This window comes from Bactrocera dorsalis, unplaced genomic scaffold, assembly GCF_023373825.1.
Source record: "Bactrocera dorsalis isolate Fly_Bdor unplaced genomic scaffold, ASM2337382v1 BdCtg292, whole genome shotgun sequence".
In the NCBI taxonomy this organism is placed as follows: domain Eukaryota; kingdom Metazoa; phylum Arthropoda; class Insecta; order Diptera; family Tephritidae; genus Bactrocera; species Bactrocera dorsalis.
In genome coordinates, this window is record NW_026038343.1 from 1 (window position 1) to 25,000 (window position 25,000).

General features: G+C 36.5%; 3 protein-coding genes across 3 annotated transcripts; 2 read left to right on the forward strand and 1 right to left on the reverse strand.

Annotated features, from left to right (window-relative positions):
* Window positions 1-480: 480 nt before the first annotated feature.
* On the forward strand, window positions 481-10,716 carry LOC125780230 (uncharacterized; the record flags this gene model as incomplete). The annotated part of the gene is given in 7 exon segments (XM_049462105.1): window positions 481-576; window positions 973-1,518; window positions 1,590-1,760; window positions 3,015-3,381; window positions 3,453-3,695; window positions 3,756-4,072; window positions 6,846-10,716. Coding segments are annotated over 7 exon segments (3,051 nt in total), but the record flags the coding sequence as incomplete, so codon positions are not given.
* Window positions 10,717-19,429: 8,713 nt separating this feature from the next.
* Window positions 19,430-21,816, forward strand: LOC105227722 (cap-specific mRNA (nucleoside-2'-O-)-methyltransferase 2). Its single transcript, XM_011207213.4, has 2 exons — window positions 19,430-20,084; window positions 20,208-21,816. Exons 1-2 carry the CDS (start codon window positions 19,551-19,553, stop codon window positions 21,747-21,749), a joined length of 2,076 nt encoding a protein of 691 aa, XP_011205515.2. The 5' UTR covers window positions 19,430-19,550; the 3' UTR covers window positions 21,750-21,816.
* A 58-nt stretch (window positions 21,817-21,874) lies between these two features.
* On the reverse strand, window positions 21,875-22,953 carry LOC105227721 (ubiquitin-conjugating enzyme E2-18 kDa). Its single transcript, XM_011207212.4, has one exon. It carries the CDS (start codon window positions 22,748-22,750, stop codon window positions 22,286-22,288), a length of 465 nt encoding a protein of 154 aa, XP_011205514.1. The 5' UTR covers window positions 22,751-22,953; the 3' UTR covers window positions 21,875-22,285.
* Window positions 22,954-25,000: the final 2,047 nt, after the last annotated feature.

Sequence of the window (25,000 nt, forward strand, 5' to 3'; positions counted from 1 at the left end):
CCATAAAAGCTGTTCACATTTTCTTCCTTTTCCTGCGAAATATGGCGTATTTTCTCTTTGCTGGTTTCATACAATATTGAGTCAAGCAATCATAAAACTGCCTGCGAAATTTTTTCTAGTATAAATTGTGCATATTGGAAGATTATGGGGTTTTTTCCACTAGACTTTGTATTTCAAATTAATTTATCGACTGAAATTATAAAAAATTAGACTCATATGAACCCTTCTTTAATATTTGTTCACCGTTTTCAATTTTTTTTTTCAATATTTATATACGAAGTACACAGCTCACAATAAGTACCGTTATTGAAACTATACAGGTTTTAATCTCTTCTCACCGCAGCTACAGTCGACGACTACACTTTTACCGATAAAATTAAACATTTTCGCGCTTTTTCTTTATCATTCAACACCATTTTTTTCATTCACTGCGTTATAAAGCTACATTAACTGTTGTTGTTTTATGCTCTTCTTTTGCAGGTCTTTCTGTTGGCGCACTGTGAAGATAATGTGCTGTATTTGCGCACATTGGCCACTGGCAAGGAGCTGCATGCCCTCAAAGGTCACAAGTCACAGGTGAGATATGAGAAATGAGTTAATTGTGTAAAGAAAAATAATAAAAGAGGCTATTGAAGAGAGATAGAGAGCGCGATAATAAAGGAGTGTGTAAATAATTATTTAAAAATCTGGTGAAGGGCGAGCAATAGTTGATTTTCATATCGCCTTCTCACTCTGAGTCTTAGTAGCGATACAAAATCTTACTAGCGATAGAATGTTATATAATTTTTAAGAATAATCTACAAAAACAAGAGCAAAGAGTATAAAAAGTAGACGATAAAATATAAAATCTTTCTAAAAAAGAGGTTACCTATTTCACTTGTCTTCAAACCGATAGCTGTGCCACCAAATTTATAGACAACTTATTGTTTCACAACTCAAATCTGACTTATGCTCACACTCTCTCTCACGTAGCTCCATGCCATTGCCATCGCTAAGGACAGTCAACGCGCCGTCGTTGGTGGCGAGGACACACGCGCACTCATTTACGATATGCACTCCGGTCGCCTCATACGCTCAATGCCACCCAATCCCGGCTCGATTTCAGCTCTATATATAATGGATAACGATGATTTCCTTATCACAGTCGGCGGTAATAAAATCACTTTCTATTCATTCCGTAACGAAGAACTCTACGTACACCCGTACTCGCATAATCAGCGCCGAAAACGTTCTTTGAAGCGTGCGCAGCAATCGCAACGTTCGCCATCGACCACGCTGCCACCGATTACCTGTTTCGATATATCACGTGACTCACAATTGGCCGCCATCGCTTCGAGTCGCAGCGTACACATTTTGAAGATCAACACACCCGAGTATCAGACGACTCTGGATGGACACGCAGCCCCGGTGACATGTTTAAATTTTGCGCCGAACGGTGAGTACTTGGCAACGGGTGCAGATGATCGTACGGTCAACGTTTGGAATTTGGCGTTGGGTGAGGTAACCAACTCCTTTAAGGTGAGTTGTCGTAGTAAAGGTGTTCGTATATGTATGTGTTTAAGAAAAAATTTATATTTTTTATATAATAGGGTCACAATGCGTCGGTTTGTTGCGTTGTAGTGCTTATGGACTCGCGCCGTATCATCTCGACCGATCGCGATTCCATGATGTATGTGTGGTTGGCCGAAGGCGGCAACTTATTGCAAACCATACAGGGACCGTACAAGTTTTTGGCCGTCACAAATAATATGAAGTTCGCGGTGAGTCTACAAATGTGTGCTTAAATTGATTGGTAATTGGCTTGGTAACGGGTTAGCCGAACAGTATGGCACGAACTTTCATATACATATATGTAGTATAGAGTTGCCACTCGTTTGAAATTTTGTTGGAAAAATAATGCATTCACATAACCAAGAGCAACTATAAAAACCGATTTTCATAGCTTTATAAATTAATCGGCGTAAAAATATCCAACTAAAAAGAAAATAGTTAGAATGTTGCCAGATGTTTCGAAATTTTTAAGTAAAGAAAAATTTATTTACTAAAAACAAAACTGTAAAAAGAAGCGGTTTGCAGAGGTTTTATGAAGCTATTTATAAAATATTTCAGGAGGGTTGCCATATCTTTAAATTTTTAATTCTGTAAAAATTATAAAATCAAAAATATTTCAATAAAGTGCTCAAGCTCTTGAGATTTTCGAATTTTAAAATATTGCTGGAAAGAGTTGCCACCTGGTCACACTCGCATTGGTCAAAAAGATAATATACGAAAATCTGAAACAATTTCAATAATTTTTGAGTTGTTCGATATCAACAATATAAAACTAATAAAGTAGAGAGTTGCCACTCGCTAGAAATTTTGTTAGTCAAATAATGCATTTACATAACCAAGAGCAACTACAAAAACACAACAATTTTCATAGTTTAATTGATTAATCGGCGTCAAAATCCAATTATTTACAAGTAAAAAAGTTAGAATGTTGCCATATGTTTTGAAATTTTTAATAAAAAAAAATATATGTATTTACTAAAAACAACTGTATCAGAGAGTGGTTTGCGATTAATGAAGGTAATTAAAAAATAGTTAGCCAGGGTTGCCATCTCTTTGAAATTTTAATTCTGTAAAAATTATAAAATCAAAAGTATTTCAATAAGGACCTGAAGCTATTGAGATTTTAAAAAGCATAAATTTTAAAATATTGTTGGAGAGTGTTGCCACTTGTTTGAAAAAAAAAAATAATTCGAGCAAACTGTTAAACAATTTTCATATATTCCATACTTATTATCCATTGCTATTGAGGTTTCGGAAAGTGTAAAATTTAAAATATTGTTGGAAAGTGTTGCCACCTTGTTACAAACTGAACTATTTTAAATAAAATATTTTCTTTCCACTTGAGGACTGATATAAAACTTACATATTTACGGATTTATAGAGCCAATCTCGTATATTAGTTACATAATTTATATTCAAACATCTTTACAAAAACTTTTCTACTCTCTAACAACTCCCGAAAGGTCTCTACAAATGGTGACAATACATTGAAGATCTGGTCACTGACGCGTGAGGATGAAAAGTACACCGTGTCACATTCGGACGAGATCACTTGCTTCACGATCACCGCCGACAGTTTGTATATAATAACCGGTTCGCGTGACATGTCTTTGAAGGTATGGCAAGCCACTGGCGGCAAGCTGGCACAAGTGCTCGTCGGGCATACCGATGCAGTGAACTGTGTGGCAGTGTCAGTGACCAACAAGACACAAGTCATATCCGGTTCAAAGGATACCAATCTCATCATTTGGGATCTGCATACCGGCGAGGAGCTGCACACGCTAGCCGGCCATTTAGCACCGGTGCTGGGCGTCAAAGTGTCAGCAGATGGTATGTATGAGTGTTTGTGAAGTGAAGCGCACAGATTTAAGTGGACATTTTTTTTCTCAAACTTCCGGCAGGTTCAACGGCCATTTCGGGCAGTGACGATAAGACACTCATTGTTTGGGAGACCAAACGTGGCTTAGCGCTCACTTCGCTACAAATGCATGTGCCCTTCCAACGTTTCGACATCAGTCTGGAGTGTTCGCGTATTTTAGTGCAATTGATGGAGAGTTTCAATTTACCCGTTATTTGTTTACACAACACACCAGCACAATACGTTAAATTGCCCACCTACTCGGCGCCGGCAATGGATGCGGAAGGTTTGCTGCTCTTGCAATAAAATTATTGAACATTTTATGCAATTTCTTGAAATTACACAGACTTACGCCCACAAGGTCCCAAGCGGCAAATGAAGCGTCTACTCAAAAAGGAGGTATCGCTGGACACCTACACGTGGCAGAAGAAATACGGCCATCTGACGTCATCGGTTATGATGGCACAAGTAGATGAACGCCTGAAGCGGCGCTTTTCTGTTTCCGCCAGCATGGAGGAGATTTCGAAAATAGCCGAAATGAAAACAATCACTTCGCAGACTAATCTGGGTCCGGAGCAAGCCGCTTTGGCGCAATCGCAGCACTTCGATCAGCTGGAGGCATTATGGAACAAACGCTCGCCACCGCGTAGGAGACATAATGCGGTAGGTCAAAAACAAACGAAACCTTCTTTCCAAAAATAATGAAGTATCTGTTACTCCAAAGTATAATTTGTACTAAAACTGATTTTTTTGTATGATTTTTGGCCTAACAATATGACAATAACTATATATGAATATATATGTATGTATATTAATCTCTAGTTAGCCGCTATACACATGTATAAGTAGTGGAATATGCTCAGCTAATGCCAAGCTTAGCCTCAAAATAAATTAGATATTTGTGTATATACAAGTGCATACAACACGCATAGAAACTACTATTATGTAATATAGTTAGAAACTGCTTGTTAATAATAAGTAATATTCAGCCGCTCATAGACTTAGTGCTTGGCTTCATTGTATTAGTTTGTATTGCGATCACCTAAGATTATTCATAAGAAGATTCCCAAAGAGCAACTTGGCAACTCTAGTGTTCTGTTATCGATCTCACGCTCTTAATGCACAGGGTTGTATTTGCAAATAGAAAATTGCAACTTAGAAAATAAACTCGAGCAAACATGAATAAGCGCTCTTTCGTAGACTTTATGAAATAATTCGGAAATAAGGGATGATCCATTTCGAGGTTCCCTACTTTTTTAAAAAAAAGAACAGAAACTTTAAATTTAATGGGGGAATGCTTACTATCATTCGAAATATTCTTTGGAATATATTTTTTGAAGATTATCACTTTCCAATGTTGGCCGCGGCTACGGCTCAGATGGTCCATCCGGTGAGTCCAATTTTCGATGACCCATTCGAGCATTTTGACTAGTAACTAGCAATAGAGTAAGGAACTAGCTGCAAAAAAGGTTTCTCAATTTGCACTTTTGGAAACCAAGTTCTGAAAAGTCCAATAAAATCGACATTTTCTTTGTTATTGAAGGTTTCGATTCAGAAATCGATTATCGTCCATCCCACGCAAAGGTTCAGAGGATGTTCATTATTTACAATGTCAAAACCTTATAACGAAATGAATCTGCGTTTAACAGAAAAGTTTTTTTTAAGCAAACCCTAACATTAAGAAACTTTCTTAAGAAAGCAAGTAACCTCAATTGTTCTATACATTAATGGCTGCTTCTGATTTCTCGATACGAAAACGCCTTTTCAAATTGGTCCTTAGAGGATATTTTTGGCACATCTGAGATTAGACTGGCTTGTAGGGTTCATCTTAATCGATGGATCTCAATTGAACAGCTGTTGGTAGGATCTCCCAAAAGTGGAACACCAGATCCTCAAAGATCGGCGAAACAATTTATGCTTATCAATAATTTTTAAAGCATCAATATTAAATGCTAGTCACTTCGTAAATTTCGCCCAAGGTTCTGTCTAGCGACATATTTTAATCTCAGTCTGGCAAATGCCGGGCAATAGAGGAGAAAGAAAGAAAGAAAAAACATCCCTGTCACCTGCTTGAAATGGAACCGCCTGCTAGGGGCATCAAGAGGTTTTTCCTCGACTACATCAAAGATATAAGCCAATACGCCGATCAGATTTCGAACCCAACAAACTTCAGACATGGACTGACCGCTTTCACAATAGAGCCATAAACACCTTCACCCACTCCCTCTCAGTGAATGGCGTACTTGGAGTCAAACCACCATCAATTGCATACGACAAGCTGAAGTTTCCGCGAGAATCGAGAGACTACCTTACACAGCTTTTTTTCTGGATACTGTAGCAGATTAAATTCCTACTTATCATATACAAGTGATTACGCCTCCCTTTCCTCCATACCGCTTTGGCTAAAAACGTCCGACAAAATATTTTACCGCACTGCTTGTGAACGTACTGGACAGTCTCCAGTCTTTTTTACAGCACAAAGCACGCCAGTTGTTTCTTCTTTTCGCTACGTGGCGCCAATTGGAGATTCCAAGCGAAGCCAGGTCCTTCTCCACCTGGTCTTTCCAACGGAGTGGAACTCTTTCTCTTCACAAGAACATACCCGCCTCAGTCTTCTTCCCGTCCATCGCATTTCTTGGACGGCGTTATGGCAGCCTTCGTTCTAACGACTTAAGGGACCGGACATTCCAGGTGCAGTCTTCAGTAAGAACACTTAAAATTGTGGCGAAATTTTGTTTTGCTAAAGGGAAGTAACTTGGAGGATCTTCCTCAGTCCCCTTTAGGTCAGACAACGATCCCATAAAACATGTTTGGCTTAACTACGGCTTCATAGGACCTTGACATCACTTTTAGTGAGGGGTTCAATATCTCCCTAATTGCTTCTCTTCAGCAGTTTAAAGCGACCGATTTCTTTCTCAAACTCTCTTCAATGTTTGACTACCATGGAAGGCTTTCATTCAAAAAGAAGGCCCAAGAGCTGCACACTGTCCCCCGGATGAAGTGTAGAGCCTCTCAATGAGTTTAGGGCAACAAATGAAGGCAGCAAACCAAGAAGGATTACTTTTAGATAAATAAAAAACGTCCTACATTGACTAAATAACTGTAAAAATTCAATGCTTTTGCTGGAGATTATTTCGACAGAGTTGCCAAGTACCTAAGTATTTGTTTGCTGACAAAGTCTATTATTACCGCCACAGAATGTATTGTCGAATATATATTTCTTTAAGTATATTATGATTTCGCAATGTAAGTAATAAGTATGTATGTATGTATGGTATGTAGTTGTAAATTGTGTCTTTGAGAAAACTTCTTAATTTTTTGCTTCTTTCCTCTTTTGTTCTATTTCCAAAAAAACCAAACAACAACACTAAACTATTTAAATCTAACCAAAAAAAACCACACCAAACTGTAAACAAACAAAATCGTCACTGCACAGGGTCTCTCACGGCAAACATCGCTCGTCGAGGATCGCCTTGAGTCATCCGATGACGATGAGTATCACGACGAACGTACAGGTATGTTTTCACTCTCGTGCGATCAAATACACTTGTTAACACTTAAACCGAGCATGCTGCGAATGCGTTCACTTTCCTTGCAAGAGCACATTTGGGTCACATGTTGTATGAAGGTACCAATCGCACATTTAGCACTAAAACAACAGCAACAACACCGCCACCATTTCCACAATCACCAACACACACACACCTCACAACACACCACCACCACCACCACATTCACAACGGCAACCGACGGCAGCAGCAATTTCGAAACGCTCAGCAACAATAGTAACAACAGCTGCCACAACAATAACAGCAACAGCGTTAATGATACTAACACTAAACACCATAAAAATCATACGCACACCTGCGCCTGCTTGCTGCTGCACCAACACAACCAACTTGCCAACGAGCAGCAACACGAACAATATCAACAACGCCGACGTTGCAACAGCAGCGCCAGCGCTTTGGCGCAACAACCCGATTTAGTACGCGACTTGCAGTGCGGCGACGTGAACTCAGCGCCTAATTCGCCCGACGACAAATCGGACGATGCAACCGATTATCTCAGTCGCGCGCGTCACATTTTCCGTTGGCGCAGTTTTCGATCGCAGCGCGCGGCCAACGCACACAAGTGCCACTCCTTGCAACCGCAAATCTATTTGAACACCACGACCACACTAAGCTCCACTCATGTAACCACCTATAATTTCAGCGCACAGGCCTGTCTACCGCCCAGAGCAACGCCCATTATCATCGTAGAGAACTATGAACATCGCAATGTACAACAGGTGCGCTCAAACCGTGTAATACATCCGCGTACGGGACGCGCCGCTTGGGGTCACACAGCCGATGAGTCGGCTACCGAACTGCGTTGCGCCAAGCAAAGACGTGGCGTGAGCAGTAAAGTTGTACCGCAAGCGGCTGGCACAGCACAGCCCAAACAGAGACCATTCAGTGACACAACGTCGCCAACACACGTTCGGATGTCCGAATATTTACGACGCAGCTTGCATATGTCGCGCATATTTAAGCGATCCCACTCGCATGGCGGGAAGTCTTCACAGCCAGCGGAAGCTGCGTTAGGCAATAAAGGGAAAGCGACTGCAGTTGAAACGGACGGCGCACTAAGTAGCCGAGCGCATAAGTTGCACAATAGATTTATGTTGGAGAAGTCAAAAGAAGAAAGGCGTACTAAATCAGTGGATAAGGAGGGAGACCACAGCCACGCCTCATGTGTGATACAGTAGTGAATGTCAGAAAATAATTAGCACTAAGGCCAAGCACACATAGTGTGGACTAGACGTCGACCGGTTTTGGAACTATGGTAGCAGTTATGGAATAGTTCAAAATATTCTAACATCATTAGTTCGATCAACAACTTTATAATATATTCAATTAAGTCTAATTAACAATCATTCGCTGAGTTAAACCGTCAGAGAGTTTCTTAAATTGATCGGTACCATTGTATATTTAACGATTTTGCGGTCAATTACGCACATTCTTCGGTCCGTGTTTCATCAACCCGAGTTTCGAGTTGCGGACCAAACTTTCCAACTGAGCCAGCCTAATGCCTACTATTTCTTACGATCCCATCAAGCTTTTGTGACCATATTTTTATCCTCATATCACCATCAGTGGTAAACTTGCTCACAGTCAGTTGTAAGAGGCCCCTGTCTGGTTTACTCCAAGCGTAGATTTTTGATTTGCTATATACTTTATAACTATGTCAGATAGAACTGCATACGAGTAGTTTACGGATATTCGAATAATTATTTATTATAGTTTGTCTCTGTAGAAAAGTAAGCCTTGTTTTCTAGTCACATTCTTTATGACTGGTGCATCCTTACTTATCCAATTGGCAACTGAAATCATAACTAACGAAAGTCATTTTTCTAGCAATGGTAATCATTTCGTCAACGATCTAAGCTATTTATGTACCAAATATAGATGTTTCGCTGTACTATTTGCAGAAACAGTCGAATAGTAGCACAAAGCTGTTTTGAAGGCTATTAAAAAAACTGTTCGATTAATCGATAACTTCAAAAAGTATTACAACTCGGCACTCGATATGTAGATTACATAAAAGTATTGTCATATAAACTTTTAATCGATTTTCATAATATTAAGGAAAATTTTTGGTAATAAAGGGTTTTTTAGACTTGTGGGTTTCAAAAAGAATAGAAACGCATATAAAACCAAAAGAATATTTTCTGCTAGGGTGCTTTCGTAGAAATCATCCCTGTCACGTGCTTGCAACGGGACCGGCTCCTAGGAGCATCAAGAGGTCATTTATCAACTACGTCGACGACATAAGATATTCGCCGACCAGACTTCGGACTCAACAAACTTCAGACATGCACTGACCGTTATTCATGTGGAGCCATAAGCACCTTCACCCACTCCCCTCTCAGTGAATGGCGTACATGGAGTCAAAACACCATCCATTGCAGACGAAGAGCTCGAGTTGCCGCGAGAATCGATAGTGATCCTTCACAGCTTCGTTCTGGATACCGTAGCAGTTTAAATTCCTACTTATCCAGAAGCGACCACGACATATTAAATATATATATGTCCAGCGTACAACGAATCTCCGCATGATACTAACCACCTCTTTAAATGCCCAGCTTTCTTCTGAGACCTTTCTCGGAACGATCCGATCCCGTCGAAAAACCACGTTTCCTAGGCCTGCCGTTGGATGACCTCGATGACAACTTATCTGAACCCTACCATTCTAACGGGGAATAAATAACCGTTACAAAAACAACAACAAAATTAGTCCAGCTTACCACCACGAGAGATAATGCACACACCAAAAGTTTCCTTCAATAAATTTATTCTGCCGTTAGCTGTATGGCATGTAGGGCATCAGCAACATCCACCTATTCAGGCACGAGGACGTCATTAACAATATAGTGTAGCGAACCATATGAACTGTAATATTATGGCCGCTTTCATTCTTGAAGAAATATGGACCAATGATTCTCTCTACCCATAGCGCGCACCGAGCAGAAACTTTGTCGGATGTAATGGCTTGTGGTTTGGTTTATTAACATACCCATTCAACCAAAAGTGCGCTTCAACGCTGAACAAAATTTTGTTGTGAAAACCGGTATCGGTGACCATCTGGTTTTGGAGCCATTCCCAAAACATTGATTCGAAGTAAAACTCTTCATTAAAAAACTGAGTAAATATTAAGTATAGGGTTTCCAAAGGGTTTCCAAAGGACCAACACTGAAAAAAGGAATACCTCATTGAAAAACACACGTCTAAAAAAACACCCAATATTATTTTAAAGATCAAAGATACAAAATGCCCATGATAGATAAAAAAAACGAATATTAGTTTAAGTATTTTTAAAAATTTCAAAATTTTAGTTAAAGCATACTTCTAGCAACAACAGTTTCTTTTAGCCCGCCACTCTACACAATTACCAATACACAAATCGAATCAGTCCATCACTTTTAGCACACATTTACACTTGCACACTTATTGCATAACGGTACCACATTTTGCCTGTTTCAAATACTTTGATTATGTAATTTATTACTATTTTATCTTGAAATCTTTTCAATTTATTTTTCAATGATATTGCGCATGATCTTTTAGCACTATTTTCCACAGATCGATTGCCTTATAAATGTGCTACCACCTAAAAATGAATATTTTAAAACAATTTAGTTTTGTAATTATAAATATATGCAATAGCAAGTAGCTGTAACTTGACGCATGAGAAAAGCAAATATTTAGTAAATCACGAATTTCTGTAATTTAGTGTTTTTAATTTAATTATATTTTCGATGTAGAATATGTGATTTTTTACTTTTATTTCTGGAGTCAAGTAAGTATATGCGAGAAGTAAATTTTATGAAAAGGAAAAATTCTTCAAATATTTTATATTAGTTTTCATTTTGACCTGCACCTGAATGGTGGAAGACGAAGCCCTTTCTATTGATCAGTTCTGGCAGTTGTTGACATTAAGCCGTAGAGTCAATCGTTCGGCCAGGCTGAATTAGCTCGTAGTGGATGATTTTTTTTCAATCCCACCAAACACTCAGCATAACCTTTCGAGGAGCCAATCCTGGCTTTGCGACCATTTGTTGAGCTTCACCACGCTTGGGCCATGATTTTTTTTTTTGCACTTTCTTGTCATATTTGATCCACTTTTTGTCTCCAGTTACCAATCATTTCAGAAATGGTTCGATTTCATATCGTTTCAGCAAAGAAACGAAGATGTTAATTCGGTCCATTCATGTGGTACCCAAACATCGAGCTTCTCTTTGTAGCCAGCCTTTTTTAAATGGTTAAAAACCGTTTGATGATGAATGCTAAGTTCCTTAGCGATGTCATGGCTGCTTATGTGATGGTCATGGTCAATCTTTTCCATAATTTCCTCGACTTTATCAATGATAGGTCGACCAGAGCGAACCATTGTTGTACTACACGAACTTATGCAGCATCGTCTCTGTAAACATCACAAATTTCATCGGTGGCTTGCGTGGCATTCTTGAGAAAATAGATAATAGAAATTTCCTCCATAATTTCAGTATGTTTCGGGAATCAATCTCTAGATCACCTTTGAGGATTCCAAAATAGTAAGGCTGGTCTTGAAACCCACTGTTATCCACAGTTTGACGATTCAAATACTACTTTCACATACATATATTTATTTGTTTATGGTTATCTACTTGTTTTATGCCAGCTGTTTGTTCGAATCGCCACGCTGTTTGGTGAATCGCAGATAGCTCAGGCATATGACAAGATAATTTGTTATGTATCATCGAATATATTTCCGACGTTTACTATACATCCACGACTGAAACAAGGTGAGTATGTACAGTTTTATTCGAAACTTAAAAACTTTTCGAAAACATTTTTTAAGCACTTTTCGTCAAAGCAAACATCAAAACATACTTTTTCACCAAATCTAAATATTTTCATAAATTTTGACTTAAATAAAAATAAATTTTAAAGAATTTTACGAATGTTTTATTCTTCTTCTAATGTAATATAATATATTTTTCGTGTTTTTATAAGTATAGTACAGACTTTCTCGTTACGTACATAAGAGAATTTTTTTCGTGCTCTAAATGTTCCGTTTCACAACTTATTCAAGTAAAAGCCGTAAACCAATAATCCAATATATACAAATGTATAAATATTTTTGCATTTGGCTACCTTTGTATAAACTAACCATAATTTTGTTTTTATGTACATTTTACATTGAAATTACCTACAACTGCCTGCGCGCACAGTGCATTCGAAAACCAGCTCGCGTAATTCCCTGCAGCAACCCATTATCTAAGGAGCACCCAAGTCCAACAGCATAACCCAAAAGCAAGCATATTGAAACACCCGTCAACTAGACTCACATTCTCACTAGACATCTAAGCTATACATACCTACCTATGTATTTGTTGTAATATGCGTGTTGTAAACAAAACAATGTGCTCTCTGAAATCCTACACTGAGCGGCGTCAGTAGCAGCCTGCGCCTGCGTCCTTGACTTAGCTAAACATGTACACTCGAGTCAATATGATTTTATTGCCTGCATTTTTTAGATGATTTCGACGACTATATACGGGCGACGCTTCAGTAATTTCATTTCACCCGTTTCCTAACTTCCACACATTCGTAAAAGCGAAAATATATAACGCAATGAAGTCGACGTTTTCGGAAATTTACCTCAAAACTGCTGAAAACTTAGAGCAAAGTATGATTTTTGTAGTTTTAAGCACGCAAATAATTAAAAATAAAAATAAAAATTAAATAATAACAACAACAAACAAGTAATATTACGGGTAGTTAACCGTTACACAGACAGAGTGCACATTAAATGCATTTCAATTCAAATTTTGTCAAATTAACACACACGCACACACACCTACAGGCAAGTGAGCGGAGAGTTTCGAGAAAAGCTATTTCTGTAATTGCACAGAAACCGTTAATTTGTTTAAAAAAAACAAAAACTGTAAATTATGAAAATGATTTTTGAGTTTTAATTAGGGGGTTATATCCACTAGCAAGTACCAAAAATTACAGCTATTTTGTGTTTTTGCTTTCTTTGAAGACGCATTTTGTAAAAAATTAATAAACCAAGTTTGAAACCTCGTTTTCAAAGTCGGTGACCACGATTTCCCAGAAACTAGTGTTGCGATATTTAGAAATTTTTCCTAGTTCTTCTGACTCTGTTTTTGAGCGAAAGTTTTTTTTCGATTCCAAATCATTTTTTCATGTTGTTTGCAACTTTGCAATTTCTTTTTTTCAAATAACCCGAGTAATCACGATCTATACTCATCTATTTCTTCTGCTTTACTAGCATAGACACTGTTTACATGATTATAGCCGAGTTAACAACAGCGAAGCCTGTTTTTGACTGTTTGTTGGGGGCGTTTTTTACGTGGCCGGTCCCAAATCCAGGGCACCACCCTGTGGAGGGGATGTTTTGCCTTCTCACTTTAGTTCCGTTTGAAGGGATGTTCTTTGGCTACCCTGAGGATACTTGGTCTAGGAGCGGAAGTCGTGAGTTGCTTGAGCCATATGTATGTAAAAGCATCATTTCTGGCCACTACCAAGTGAATGGCAAACAGAGAACTTTCCTCAATTTCGTGTACTTCTACACATGACCCCATTCTACATCTCATCTATTAAGCGATGAAACTTATTTTTTTTAATTTTTGATGAATAGATTCTGAATACAATGTTCCAAGAAAGAGGTCAGAGTTTTAGACGCCGATTACTATTATATAAATTTTAAATTTTTCAAAAATTCGCTCATATCTCCGAAACTATTTGCCGGAGCAACTTCAAATTTTCGGAGAATATTCTCAAACACTCTGATTTTTTGAAATCGACAAGTGGATATAACCCCCTAATCTAATAGTAATAACAATAAGAAACAGCACCAGGCACCCAGTCACACAACAAAAACATCATCAGCATTTCGCACACACACAAGCAAGAGAAAAATATATTATCTAATACAACAACAACTGCAATGCCAACGCAACTTTAACGGATTCACAGTGCATGTAAGTAGCGGCGGAATGCCAAGAGCGACTATTATTGAACAATTTAGAATTACGCTAGAACGCGCATATGTACTTACTAGAAGAAGATCTTGTTTTGTTGGTATGCATATGGACGCTTAGTAAAATTTAGCAAATAGATATTTTCATATGAGTTTTTTTTATGATTTTTGTAGCGCCATTGTAGTTAACGCTTTTACTGTTAGCCATACAAATGTAGGCGAAGTAGTCGCATTAGTATCTATATACATATGTATGTATGTATGTATTTATACTCGTACAAACACACACACAAATATAGAAAACATTATTAGAATTATTTGAGTGATTTTTGCTTTATAAATACAATATTTATTTAAAGTTTGCATCGAAAGCAAGTTTGGTGAAATTATTTAGATGGTGCTGCTGTTGTGAAAAAGGTTTCAACCTTCATGAAAAAGCGAGAGAGTTGGTACTTAAACCCTTAAACCTTGCAGTTAGGTCTTTATAAATGCATAGTCCACCAATTCACCTTCCTTCTTCACTCAGTTTCCGGAAAGAAGAATCAACAGCGCTGTTGTTTGCTCCTATCGTGTCGATGGCATCAAGTTGAAACAGATGTGGAACGGATCTATAAAGTTTTGTACCTAGAAAAAGTCGAAAAAATCGCCAATAGATTCATGAAACTATTGGCAGCACCGAAGTCGGTGCCGAAGCAATAGGTGGGTACTTCGAGTAGAAATCAAACTGTACATACTAGTGCAACAAAGAACTCGCAGTTGCATATTAGCTAGTTTTTGATCATCGCCTGCTAAGCTTATGCAATGTTCAGTTGTTCAGCGATAGGACACAAGAGGACAACGGAGAGCCAACTCGTTCGCAAGCCGATTTAATCGAGACTAGGAAGCTCTCTCTTGCTTGGACCAGACTTTATTTCCTTTATTCCTTCGATAACAAATTTTTCGCACACAGTAAGCGAGCTCAAAGCTGAAGGGTGATCCATTTCAATGTTCCCTACTTAAAAATACACAGAAGCTTCAAATTTAATGGGAAATATTTGTTATTATTCGAAAGGACTTTCTTTGGCATTTATTTTCTGAAGATTATCTCTTCCAAATGTTGGCCGCGGCTACGACTTAGTTTTCGATAACATATTCGAGCATTTCGACTGGTAACTGGCGAATGACACGCATGATGTTTTGCTACAAGGTCTGAGTCGAAGCGGGATTGTCCGCATAAAGTTTAGACTTATCATGTCCCTACAGAAAAAAGTCTAACGTTGTGAAATCACACGATCTTTGTAGCCAATCGACCGGCCAAAACATGAACTTATCTGCTCACCGAAGTGTCCGCTTAATAAATCCATTGATTGATGCGATGTGTGGGCAGTGGCGTCGTCTTGTTGAAACCAAATGTCGCCTAGATCACGAAGTTCAATTTCAGACATCAAATAGTCGGTTAAATAACATGACAGCCTGACACGACTCATGCTAGATCTGTCAAAAAAAAAGCTATCGAAAAAGTACCTCTACTTGGATCACCTGTTAGTATTGCCGCTCTACCATCGAAGTGAATGTTCACCTCTCCAAAAGTTACAACGCTACTTCGAAGCAATACATCTACTGCTAACTTCATGGCAGCCACCCCTGCTGGAAAAACTCTACAAAATACACCAAACTAGCAAAATTGTGTATTTTTTTCAAGTCCTCTTCTTTTGTTATATCTACAGTAGTAATTGAATATTAAATTTGAAAAAGATAAAAACTTTTAAATTCGACCTTGAAATTTTTTTACCAACTAATAGCATTATATTATATTTCTTTTTTAATTGTTTGCACTTCAAGATCATTTCACTGCAGGAGGAGGAGGATACCGTTAGCAATTTTGATTAGCAATCACCAGGATCAGCGAAATAACCAAGCAAGGAGATTTAGAAGCAAGCGCATAAGATTGACGTAAAGTTATATAGCTACAAAGGATGAGAGAGTTGGGAGTAATGTGAAGGGAACCAACACAAAAACAAAAAACTATGAGTAGAAGGTTGTGTGAACATTAATATGCATACTTGAAGAGTATTATGAAAAAAAATAAATAAATAACATAACAAAAATGACAAGCAATAGGCTTCTAAGCAACTCTGTTGTAAGTTTCTAGTTTTTTTGACGTTTCTCAGTTCCGAAAAATAATAAGAATTTAGCTGATAAGACGTAAGCTGTTAAAGTTTAAGTTTTAAGAAAATATCTTGTTTTTTTTATCGACAAACTACACTTACGTTCTGTTAGTTACCAAGTAAATAACTGTTAAATAACCGTAAAGCTACCGACTGTACATTTATGGTTCATATATGTGCAAACGGTAAATAGTACTAATGCAAAAACAAAAAACTATATATTAGAAGACACTTAGCCAGCAAAAACAAAAAACTATTTAATAATAAATAATAATAACAACAACACAAAGTAAAAGTAGACGAAAGGAAACTAAAAAAGGGGTTAAAAGCTGAACTATGCTTACAAAATGAAACAACAAATTTGCTGTTATTAACACAAAAGAAAACAAAAAAGCCGTTGCTTACATAATTACAGACATGCATAACAGTTTATATGTATGTATGTATGTATGTCTTTTTTGAAAATAAACTATAGCGAATTATATGCGTAAGAAACAATGACAACAACTCCCACCATTAGCTGCTGACTTTATAAACTGTAGACATTCAAGCTCTTTTCTCACGCCAATAACCAAAAAATATACTTATGCATATTTAATTAGACGTTTTTGGCAGTGAAGGCGCTTAGTTTTGTGAAAAATACAAAAATATTTTTTTAATTAATCGAATGACTAGAGATTCCTGCTGAGGAAGTGAAAAAATTTCAAATACATACCTACTGAGTTTAGCGAAAATTATTTGGCTGCAATGCGCTTGACATATGGCGAAAGAAACAAACAACTGGTATAAGGCGCATAAACTGGTATAAGTCGCGTAAACTGGTACTTGTCGCTTAAACTGGTATAAGTTGCGTAAACTGATGTATGTCGCTTAAATTGGTATAATTCACATAAACTGGTATAAGTCTCATAAACTGGTATAAGTCACATAAACTGGTATAAGTCTCATAAAGTCATAAGTCACTGAAACTGGCATAAATCAATATAGATAGAAAAGAGTGCGATTATGCCACTTTAATAGGTTATACTTATGTATACTCGCTAGCATTGATGTCAAGTCGCTAATTTTTTGTTAAAGTTTAAATGAAGATTTTTTATTAAGAGAGATTTTTTAATGAGAAATTTTTTAATGAGAGAGATTTCTTAATGAGAAAGATTTTCTAATGAGAGAGATGTCTTAATGAGAGAGATTTTCTAATGAGAGAGAAGCTAAATACCGAAGCAATTACGCATTTATTGCTTTATTTTGCAAGAGCAAAGAGCTCAAGCGCAGCGGAGCAGTGCAGTTGCGAATAGAAGATGATTATGGAGGTTAGGGTTGCGATTTTTTTTCATTCAAATTTTTTGAATAAAAAATTATGCATAAAATTTTTATGAATTTTTTAACGTTTTTCCTCACTTTAAAGCATTTTTTGCAACCCTGATTGTGTTTACAGTATATATAAGTATATAAGTTATACTTCTTTCTTTCGGAAACCGGAAAAATAAACTTAAAAAAAATTGCAAAAATGTGTTTACTTTTTACTTCAGCTTTTCAGCTCGGACTTCAAACAAGTTTAACTATATTTTAAACAAATATTTAAGCAAAGTTGGATATTTGTTCAACTGAGACAGTTTGAGGTTAACTCTGATATCTATTATAAGAACATATATGTATGTATGTATGTAGCATAAGATCTAAGTACTCTTCAGTTATATAAATTGTATAAACAAGCAATGGAACTACAAACCAAAAACACACAAACTCTAAACTATAATTATTACAGTAATTTATTTTGGAAAAAAAAACTAAAATTGTTAACTACTTTTTTTAATCATACATATATTATATACTACTTATATATAAGAGAACAAGTTATATACTAAACAGTAGGATGTTTTGTAAAGAGTGAAAAAAAATAAAAATAAAAAACACTTTAATAAAGGTACTCAAAAGCAATTGTTAAATAAATAACAAAAAAAAATTATGCAAAAAAATATGAAAAAAAAAATGTCAAAGAAATCATAATAAATGGAGACAATCAAAAATTTGCAAGTCGCACACACAGCCATACTTACATAAACAAATAAATTACTATATTTAAGAAACATTTCCTACAGGGCAACTTAGTTGAAAAACAGTAATCACAACATGGGAATAGCAATACAAAATTCGCTAAATGCACACACATGCATGCATGCAGTATGCATGTTTGTGCATGTGCTTAACGGGTTGTAGAATTCGCTGAAGCCAATGGTTCAGTGCTAAATGCATCATTTTTCGCTAAGTTGTGATAAGTTGGCAACACCTGTTCCCCACATACACACACACACACACACTCACTTACTAAACATAATGGCAGAAATACCAGTTAACAACTACTGGCAACTGCTGCTTAACTAGTTCTTGAACTGGTCCGAATGGCATTTTTCTGACCGAAATTCCACAATTGAACTCTAATGTGGCCGTCGACGGACTAGTCCGAGTTAATAGTAGCTGCAAGGTAGTTGTTAACTATCGCATGTACTGCGGTGTTTTTAATTTTGCTACACACGCCTACGAGTACTCTATACTTAAGTGTATACATACATATGTATGTATGTAGTTGTAATTCTGTAGCTGTTCGACTTGGACAGTAAAATTCCGTATATATGTAAGAGTATTTGGTAGTCATATACTTATGTAGTTATATAGGCCTCTAAGTGCATCTGCTACGAGTATTTAGTGTATTGTGTTGTTCGCGTATTTATGTAGAAATACGTGTGTCGTTTAAACTAAGCCAATTAGAATATGAAATGCATGTATGTATGTAATTGTAAATTAAAAATAAATGCAAAAATAAATAAATAAACGAATTACTACTGTTCTTAGTGATGAAGTTTCAACTCACTCTGCAAAATATAACGGTATTTTTATGTTTGCCGATCGGAAAATCATAAATCTTGTAGGTTCCTCTATTTTTGAAGTCTTGCGCCGTTACCGTTTTCTAGTCATGTGCTCAACACATAAAGAGCGACACGTCTACATAAATGTGTCCATAAGAACGTGTGTATTTTAATATTTGACAGATGTCGCTTGAAGTTTGTCGCTCTCTATGTATTCAGCGCATCCAATACAAAAGCTTTCTATGCAAGGACTGGTGAGAAAGGTAAAAAACTGACAGACGGACACGGCTAAATCGACTCAGGTGATTATTTTTATATATCCTTTATAAGATTCCCGACGTTTCTTTATGGGTGTTACAAACTTAGAGGCAAACTTAAAATACCCTGTTCATGTAAAAATAAACGCTATAATATTCTATCGTTCGTGCATGCAGTGGGTAAGCGAAAGCCGCCTTTTGTTTACTTGAAATTCGCCGGCGTTCATATAACAGATTGAGCGCAGTATTAAAAGATTTATTATTCTTGTTGTTCTAATAATTATCCAGTGTTTATTTCTTTGCATTAAACCCTATTAATGCTTATGTGAATAGAAGAAATAGCAAAATGGAAAATACGACACAACGTTTAATTCCGCGCAGTGGATTATTGCAGGTTGCAACCAACTACAACAGGCCATCGAAGGAGCATTTTCGCTACGAATCCAGGTCGGATAATAAGCCAAGCAAGATGGAAGTTAATCGAGTGTTCGAAAAAAAATTCCATTATCAAAAGCCAAAAGAGAATACTTGGCAGTTACCTTCTCCAAACGAAGCATTTAGTGAATATTATCAATTTGATACACTGCAACAACTGAAGCCAAAATTAAATGATGTCAAGTGCAAATTAAATAATTACACAATTGAAGATTGGAGTCTGCATACAAGACGCCAGGATCCATCAAATGAAATACCATGGCGTTTGAAAAATGAAACCAAGGCCGAATTTGTTACAGTAGCTTGGTGCAAATTATTTGAATGTCTCCACGCCTACCCTCTGGTAAAAGGTCCGCATTTAAATTCTTTGCATCTGTGCGAATTGCCGGGAGCATTTATTGCCGCCTTAAATCATTACATGTATTCAACATACAAAAAAGAAGAGGTGGGAATATTGATCCAGAAATGATTAACACATCATGCTAACTATATTTGTTTTTATGTTTAATATACATATTTATATATACATTTGTATATTTACATATGTATGTATATTTATGTCATATAGGTAGAATGGCGTTGGCTTTCTACAACACTTAATCCGTATTACGAAGGCAACCCCACAAGTGGCATGATTACGGACGATAGATTTATGTTTCACACATTTGACAATTGGCTAATGCATGATGATTTTACTGGCAACATTATAAATCGTAATCATATTGAGCAAATGCAAGAACATTGCCGGAAACGTTTGGAGGATAATGTGCAGCTAATTACGGCTGATGGTTCAATAGATTGTGTTGATGCACCTGATTGTCAGGAAGAAGTGGTGGCCACACTTCATTTTGCCGAGCTCACCGCAGCTCTATGTATACTCGCAGATGGTGGTTGCTTTGTAGTGAAAATGTTTACAATGTTCGAATCAACAAATGTGTGTAAACTATTTTTGCTGAACTGTATTTTCGAGGAGGTTCACGTATTCAAGCCTGCTACCTCGAAGCGTGGCAACTCGGAAATTTATATAATTTGCATTGGTTACCGAAAGCAGACCAAGTATTTACCAGAACTATTGCAATTGATGAAGGAAAATGTTGGATGTGCAAACATACTTCCGCTTTTCCCGAGATCATACTTGCCAAATGATTTCTTTCTGCAACATGAGATATGCGCACGACTTTTTATGAATTTTCAAATTGAAGCGATTGAAGCGAACATTCAGACATATGAAGTAAAACCTACTCGTCGTCAGGTGATTTATAAACAGCATTTCCGAACGGAAACAGCCAATGAATTTTACGCACGCTACAAGGTGTGTAGCATCGCGGAGCAGAATAAAGTTTTATATGGACATCAAGCAACTGAAGAAAACTGCAAGTCTGCACCGTTTTGCAGAGGTTCATACACGGAACGTGAAATGGCAAAGGAAACAACAATGGAAGAACGAATATTTTCATTTCATCGTTACATTAACAATTTAGAAAAAATATTAGACTTCAATTATGATATACAGTTTCAGGAAGAGTACGACACATCTACCCCAGAATTGCATATTTACAGAGGCGCTCCATTCACTGAACTACTTAGTAGTCTTTTTGCGCATCCTTATGTTATGCAACTGCATCAAAAGCTTAAGGAAATGTTAAACCGTGATCCCATTTACATGCTGAAACCCAATTGTATTGCAGACGATGAGGAAATGCAACTAAATCTAAATATGCATGGATACTCGCTGCTCCCTCGAGAATACTTTATTGGATTACTTGATACGATTTACGAAAAACAAACACGGCGAATTGTTCTGTCAAATGTGGCCTTTTTAACACACTTATCCGTTTCCGTGCTACTTTCATTGGCCCTTTTCGTTTTTGGACATTTATCTATTTCCACTGGGCCTAACTTTCAGATAGAGTTGCTTGCCAAATGTGATAAATATACACAGGACCAAATGTCTGCGTTAAAACGGATTCGCGATTTACTAGCAGAAGATGCAAATGTTTTATGTATTATGCCTATCGAAAAATTGCATCGCAATAAGTTTGCAAATACATTGATGGCTTATAATAATCAATTATTGATGAAAAATTTTAAATTAGCTTTAGATAACTGAAACTATGTAAGAATATTATTTTTCTATTAGAAATAAATATTTATATTGAAATCTCAAATAAAAAAAATGTGTTTGTGTGTATGTATATAAAAAAAAAACATATACATAAGAACATAATTAAAAAATATATATCAATTGTTTTTTATTTAGTCATTATTTTATTTGCATATACTTGCTATTAAATTATCCACCGAATGATTCCTACACGATGACATTGGCTATCTTTCTTTCAATCTACCTATACGTTATAGTAACTAATATTCATAGGTGAATTTGTACATATTTTATAAGAAAACATGGAGCTATTTATTCAAAGCAGTGGTTTTAGGAATATAATACATAAACACAATGACTGACCCGTGTTCGTATGTAAAATTCTACTTTTTCTCTCTATTGATATTACCATTTACAATACAATTTTACAAATATGTCCAGTAGATGGAAATACATAATTCAATGCCAATGATTATATTTGTTTATTTATGTATATATATTCTTTCTACTTCACATGTAATTTTTTTGGCAGCACTTCTTATTTAATCTGTCGGCCGTTTTTCGCTATTCTTCCGGGTATGCTCTTCGGCATTTTTAATAAAACGCTTTCGATCTCGCAAGTACTCCTCGGCCAAATCTGCACGCAGCGGATGTTCTGGTTCCGGGTCATTGATTAATGCAATCAATGCCTGAACAACTTGATCTGTACGTGTTGCAGGCTTCCAATTTTCAGTTGATATAATGGGTAAGCAAACCTGTCCTTTTTCATCGATGTTTGGATGATAAATTTTAGTCTTAAATATTATCTTTGGAGGTTTAAATGGGTACTCCGCAGGAAAGTTTATTTCAATACGAAATGCTCCTTTATTATATGGAGCATTATCTGGTACAATTAAACCGGTCCAACGCAGTAGATTCTCCTCGTCCGCATTAATTTCACGAAAAGATTTCAAACCACAAGCCTGTAGATCGGTCAATTCTTTGCGAAGTCTACGCGGAGCAGTCATCTCGTTTCGAGCACGTTCAGATTCTCCTTCTATAGCAATAAAACTTTAGTGCTTCTCACGTTCCTTACAGCTGATTTTTCAATATCAATTTCACAAATTTTATAAACTTCCAGAACTAATTTCCTTCTGTCCACCTTTTTATTCCTTTTGAGTGTTTATTTCACTCTTTTTCCTTTTGACGGCAATGTCAAAACTTAAAAATGAAACAGTGGTGTTTTTCGTTTTATTCGCGCATAAATTCTTCTAAGGGAAATTTGCTAAACTGTCACTGGCAAATGGTGTTTGTAACAATGTAGTAATGTCAAAGTTTCAATGAATTTCCTAATGCAGAATTGACAAAACTACCCGAAACTCTTGCGTACATGCGATCGCTCATTCTTTTTGTGGCTTGCTGGGATATGTAGTATCCTTTTTTAATAATAAAAAGAAAAAAGTAAACGTTAAACATTAAGACAAACGATTTGAAGCACGTAAACAAAAAAAATACAGTAACATTCACCATCAGCTCTGTATGTTAGATTAAAGGAGGTTTACCTAATATGAAACTTAGAATAATTAGAAACTGATTATGTATATCTGATTGATATATTAATAATCAACAAAAACATCGTTTTGCTTGTACCAAATCAGCTTTTAGCGTGAGGTTAGTCCCAATTGAGGAATGAAACAACGAATGGTTTTTAGTGTTCATCAGCTCGACACTTAGTCATAGATATCCTTTATAAGATCGCCGAAGTTTCCTTCGGGGTGTTACCAACTACCTGGCAAAGTGAATACAAATTACTCAGGATATAAGAATATCGTATTAGTGTGTGTTTACCAATCCTTCATATCGCTATCATTATGATTAGTATGCTTGCTGTATATTATATAATATATGTAGTTCAAATTATTTACTATGTTAAATGGATATCAAATCCAAATAAATATATGTATGTACATATGTTTCCGGCATTGTTGTTGGTGTAGCTACAGGCAACATTTCGCACTGACATGACTTTCGTGGAAACGGATAAATATTTCCGGGGTCAACGGTACCCTCTAGCATACTCTAATGCTATGACTCAAGGTAAAGTACTATGGCCATTGTTCTCACGGAAACTCCCAGTTTTTGACAAAAACAGCACATTCTTTATGGCGCCTTTCTTCAAATTAAACTTTTTGAACTTCTACGAATATTGTATGTATGTATGTATGTACATGTCTGTAACGAAAACTATTTCAGAAGAAATTATTTAGGGCGCAACTGTTTTTAAATGGGTCACTAACATTTCACGTGTTCTTTGAATTTCTATAACTTGTTTGTTTAGCCAATGTCAATCTTATTTGAACAGTCTATTGACTTTCATGCGAAAAGATCAACTACTCACTACTAACCGCAATACTATATAAATCCGCGACTTTTCTAAGTCAGCATACACAACCAGTTCATCATTCAATCGATCTAATCAATTCGGTTTTGGATTAAAATGAAGTTCGCACAATATCTTGTACCACTAGCCATTTTCGCGCTTTTTTCATTAAAGCTTTCTCATGGTCAGAGTTCTAATATTACATCTCCAACGTCTCCAACTAGTACATCGTCGAATAGTACCTCACCGAGCGCATCAGGTGGATCCAAGAGGATCACTGCAAATCTCCGTTATACAGCGATAAGACATATAAAGAAATCCGGCAACGGAGGTACTAGTAGCAGCTCCAGTAGAAATTCCAACAGGAATCGCAATAGAAGAAACAAGAAAAGGGCTAATCGCAACAAGGCCAAAAGGAGCAATAAAAACAAGCGCCGCAATAATCGTCGTAAATCACCTGTTGTTAAACTTGGATAAACCTTGAATATATTTCAATTTGTGAAAATGTTATCGAATAAGCCATGCCTATGGAGAAATGTTATTATGTAATAATTATTTTAGATTTTAATATAAATAAATAAAAAGTACGCACATAAAAATATGCCGATCTGTTTTTCACTAAAAAATAAGTAACATTTAAGTTTTTCACAAAAAGGAAGTATTTAGACTCGAAAGCGCGCTGCCGTTCAGTGTTTTTTAAGTTTTGGCATTTTTAATATATTTCTAAACATCCTACGAAAACAATTTTTGAATGCTTGATGTCCTATGTTATGCCAAAATATATCATATAAACAATCGGTAGTTGATAACATCATTAATTTCAGAATACACAGTCCGTTTCTTCTTGTATGATCCTTAGCTAGCTATTTCTCTCGCCTTTGCATGGTATAGTAGCATA

Bases quoted from the DNA above. Each gene is read 5' to 3' on its own strand.
- LOC105227722 (XM_011207213.4), top strand. From the start codon at position 19,551: ATGGAAAATACGACACAACGTTTAATTCCGCGCAGTGGATTATTGCAG. The intron at 20,085-20,207 runs GTGGGAATATTG...TATGTCATATAG, and splicing joins CAACATACAAAAAAGAAGAG to GTAGAATGGCGTTGGCTTTC.
- LOC105227721 (XM_011207212.4), bottom strand. From the start codon at position 22,750: ATGACTGCTCCGCGTAGACTTCGCAAAGAATTGACCGATCTACAGGCT.